Here is a 4,073-nt window from a genome sequence, read left to right as displayed (position 1 = left end):
GGTCAGAGAAGAGGTTTAGAAAAACATCTGTGAGTGTTTTTTGCATTTCAGTTCTCTTGAAGGTAATATCATTATTGGACATTTTTAGACATTCTATATTGTTCCATTTCTTTCTCTTTAAGGTTTTTGTATGAAAAATTATTGTATTTTTTTCCCCTAGTTGAACCAAATTGTCTCTAGACTGTTGTTTTGGCATTGCTTCTTGGGTATCATAGAGATGTTCTAATTGAGATAACTTTTCTTTAATCATTTCCTCTTTCTTGTAAACATATCTAGAGTTGTTCGGGTTTTCTATTTGTGACATGATTTTGTTTATTTGTTTAGAAGGTAAACCAAAGATGTTTTTTTTCCAGTGAGCTAAGTTAATTTGGAGAAATTGGAGGTTGAGAATCAAGGAATTTATTGGGTTATCCCTAATGCATCGAACCAGGTATCTTTAATAGTTTGGACACAAGAGCTTTCTTTTTGGCAAGTATCATAGAATTTAAAGGTATATTCTAGTTTGATATAGCTTGTATCTAAGCTTAATGTTGCGGAAATGTAATCTGAACCTGCAGCCACAAAGTGAGAGAGCTCAGCTTTGGGAAATTGAATATTCCACTCAGCATTTACAACAACTATGTCTAATCTTTCTTGGATGTTAGTTGAACCTTCCCTATGATTGTTCCAAGTGAATTCATAACCTTTAAAACCTATATCTAATATCCCTGCGTTACTTAGAATGTTATGGTAATGTTCACAGCCAGATTTTTTAAAAGGTAACCCCCCTAATTTTTCTTCCTGGCTAAATATCATATTCAAATCTCCTAAGAGAATCCAAGGAAAAAATTGTTTATCTATTTGTTCAGATATTTTAGTTAGGAAATCCCAAGCGATGTTTCTGTTAGATAGGTAAGGACTACCATAGAAGCAAGTTAGAAGCCATTTTTTGGACTCAGAATTGGGTTGACCTAGCACATTAATCATATTAATGTTCCATTGGACAATTTCAAAGGAGAAGCCATCAACCCAAGCTAAATCTAAGCCTCCTGTTAATCCAATTGGGTCAACTATATGAGTATTGGGATAATCTTTAAGTAGATATTTAACTAAATGTTTTTGATATTTTGTTTCAGAAAGAAATAAAATCCCAGGTTTATCTATAGAGATTAGTTGATTTAGGTGATTCTGAGTGAAAGGGTTGCCACAACCCTGCACATTCCAAGCTATGATTTTCATTATTTGAGAAAACTAGCTCAGTGAAACACTTTAATATACAAAGGTTAAAAGCAGTAAACATACAAGTAGTAAACAAGCAAGTATTATGGTTTGTGAATCTTAGTGAGTCTTACCGAAAGACCTATGCTTAAAAACACTAATGCTTCGAAGGAAAAAATTCTAGGAATTAACAGCTGAGCCTAACAAAAATTTAAATGTTAAGAAAAATTCAATCAGAACCAATAAAAGAGAAATCTAATAAAAATTCTAGGAATTAACAGCTGAGCGCACAACGAGCTTAATTAAACTAGAAGAATCAAAACAATTAAAGGGAACATAATATCAAAATATAATAAAGATGTTCGTGAAGGTATACGACTAGGAATACTTTCCAGGATATTTATCTAAACAGTTAAAGTTGTAGATTAAGGGTCCTAAATCTTTTTCAAATAATGATCCCCTAAAAAAGCAATTGTTCTACTTCTAGATTGACAATAACTAATAGTGTATCATACACCTAGGAAATTAAGAAGTTAAGAAGAGAGAAATCCTAGAAAATATATCTAATTTGTTTAAGTTTGATGAATCTAAATCATGAATAAGCTAATGGGGATCTTGATTCTAAAATATGAGTTTATAAATTGATTAAATTGCAATTAGGTTTAAAAAATTGAAGAAAAAATCCTTTAATTCTTCCCGTCGCTTCGGAGAAGGAGATATCGAGAACGAGATGGGGGTTATGATTCTGATTCCTTTCCTTGCTCTGTAAGATTTGACCCGAATTGATTGATTTGAAATGTTGACTGAGTGACTTTATAGTTACCAGAAGATGAGGATGATGCAAAATTATAGATAACCAGAAGTCAGGGTTAGAAGAGAAGGGGAAGAACTGCAGAAGATTGGGATCCAGATGATTTATTTTTAATTTCGTAAGATGAGAAGGATAATCATCATCCTAAAAAGGGAGAAGAATCCGTTCTAAATAAACCCGAGAACGCTGAATGTTGTAGCAAACCAGAATCCGGATTGATAGTTGACTCAGCCGGATCGAGACGGTTCGAAAGTTAGATCAGAGCGGTCTGATATGAAAGATGCAATTTCAAAATGTTATGAAATGCAATTTAGAATACTAAGATGCACACCCGCGAGCGAGGTACCTAACTATAGAAGGGAGACAAACAAGGTGTCCAATAAATTTCAGCCACGCATATGATAGGTGACTGAGAAGCACAACTATAAGAAAAAAAGGAAAAAAACAATTTAAGATACGAGTTTTCTTTGTGTGAGGAAGCAATCACTGACTTAGATGAGACACTACGACAATTTGGGAGAATACAATTATTTTGAATTCTCACTTTATTATTCCGATACTATGGTCGAATCTCCGATCCCATGGAATGGTAATGCTCACTTTATTATTCTGAATTCGTAGTCGAATCCTCAGCCGATCCTATGAATTAATAATAAACATCTTATTACTCAGTTTTGTGAATTATTCTCCACTGAATTCCACAATTAGTAATAAATAATCAACAACCGGGCGTCTGAGCTGCCTCTAAGTAAGCCCCGATCCAAATGGTGAAAGTGTGTTCAACGACGATGCACTAACAGTCACCGCACGAACGTGTATTTCAAAATACGACGAAACGATTAACCTATTGCAAAATAGGAAGAAAATAATAAATAATCAAAATATTGACCAAGGCGCCAAGGGATTGGATTCATTGACTGGCCGACCGTGCCATGATCAATCCCACGCCAGTTTTATATTTTTCATTTTTATTATTTTTCATGATGATGAAAATTCTTCATTTGAACAAATCTCCTTCGTCTCGAGGAAACTCCTCGACTTCATGGTTTTCATAAACCCATGAAAATAATATAAAATTAAGGAAAAATAGTGTGGGGCGTGACCATTGGCCAACCGGCCATGCCTTGGTCCCAGCCGGCCCCACACCTTATGGTTCCTCATTATTTTATTATTTATTATTTCTGATTTCATGAAAAAACTCCTTGATTTCATGGTATTTTGCAAAAAATAAAATAATAATATAAAATTATGAAAACGTGGGACCGGGCCAGCCGGCCGGCCATGCCTAGCCGGTCCCACACGCCCCTTGTATTTTATTATTATTTTTTATTTCCTTCATCCATGAAATTCCTTGATTTCATGGTATTTCTCTCAAATTAGGAAAATTCCCTCAAATCATGAAAAATACATTAAAAATAATAAAAATTATGAAAACTCGTGGGACCGGGCCCTAGCCGGCCGGCCGCCTCCACGGTCCCACACGCCCTTTTTATTATTTTAATATTTTTGCTTCCTTGAACTCATGAAAACTCCTTCATTCATGGAAACTCCCTAAATTCATCAAATTTCTCAAAATTCATGAATTTTCATAAAATCATCAAAATATTATAAAATTAAGGAAAAGGCACCACGGGACCGTGGTCACGACCGGCCGACCATGCCTTGGCCTCGGCGGTCCCACGCCTCCTTATTCCTTATTTTATAATTATTTTCCATCATCTCATGGTGTTTTCCTCAGTTTCGTCGAAACCCTAATTTTGGCATATTTTCTCGAATGGATGCTCAATTGCACGCCAGAAAATATCAAAATTCTCAGGACTGAGACGGACGCCTTGGGGACACGAGCACGCTATCTTGACCGACCAAGATTGGCTCTTTGGCTTACAGAAGCCGGTCCCATCAAGTTTCACAGTTTTGACCTAATTTGCACAATTGCACGTATTAGGTCCAAGACTCTTCCAAACACTTTGGATTTTCATGAAGTGATCATCAGGCGGTCACGTGACTACCCAGGGCCGGTTTCATGACCCCATGGTCGGTCCCTCACTCCGTCATAATTAATTAG

At 35.7% G+C, this 4,073-nt stretch overlaps 1 protein-coding gene across 1 annotated transcript; it reads right to left on the bottom strand.

Annotated features, from left to right (window-relative positions):
• Positions 1–399: 399 nt before the first annotated feature.
• On the bottom strand, positions 400–1,218 carry LOC113359848. The gene has a single exon (XM_026603422.1). The coding sequence runs from the start codon at positions 1,216–1,218 to the stop codon at positions 400–402; it is 819 nt and encodes a 272-aa protein (XP_026459207.1).
• Positions 1,219–4,073: the final 2,855 nt, after the last annotated feature.

This window comes from Papaver somniferum, chromosome 3, assembly GCF_003573695.1.
Source record: "Papaver somniferum cultivar HN1 chromosome 3, ASM357369v1, whole genome shotgun sequence".
Lineage (NCBI taxonomy): Eukaryota > Viridiplantae > Streptophyta > Magnoliopsida > Ranunculales > Papaveraceae > Papaver > Papaver somniferum.
Note: the sequence above shows the minus strand (reverse complement) of the source record. Positions and strands in the feature narration are given on the sequence as shown.

Bases quoted from the DNA above. Each gene is read 5' to 3' on its own strand.
- LOC113359848 (XM_026603422.1), bottom strand. From the start codon at position 1,218: ATGAAAATCATAGCTTGGAATGTGCAGGGTTGTGGCAACCCTTTCACT.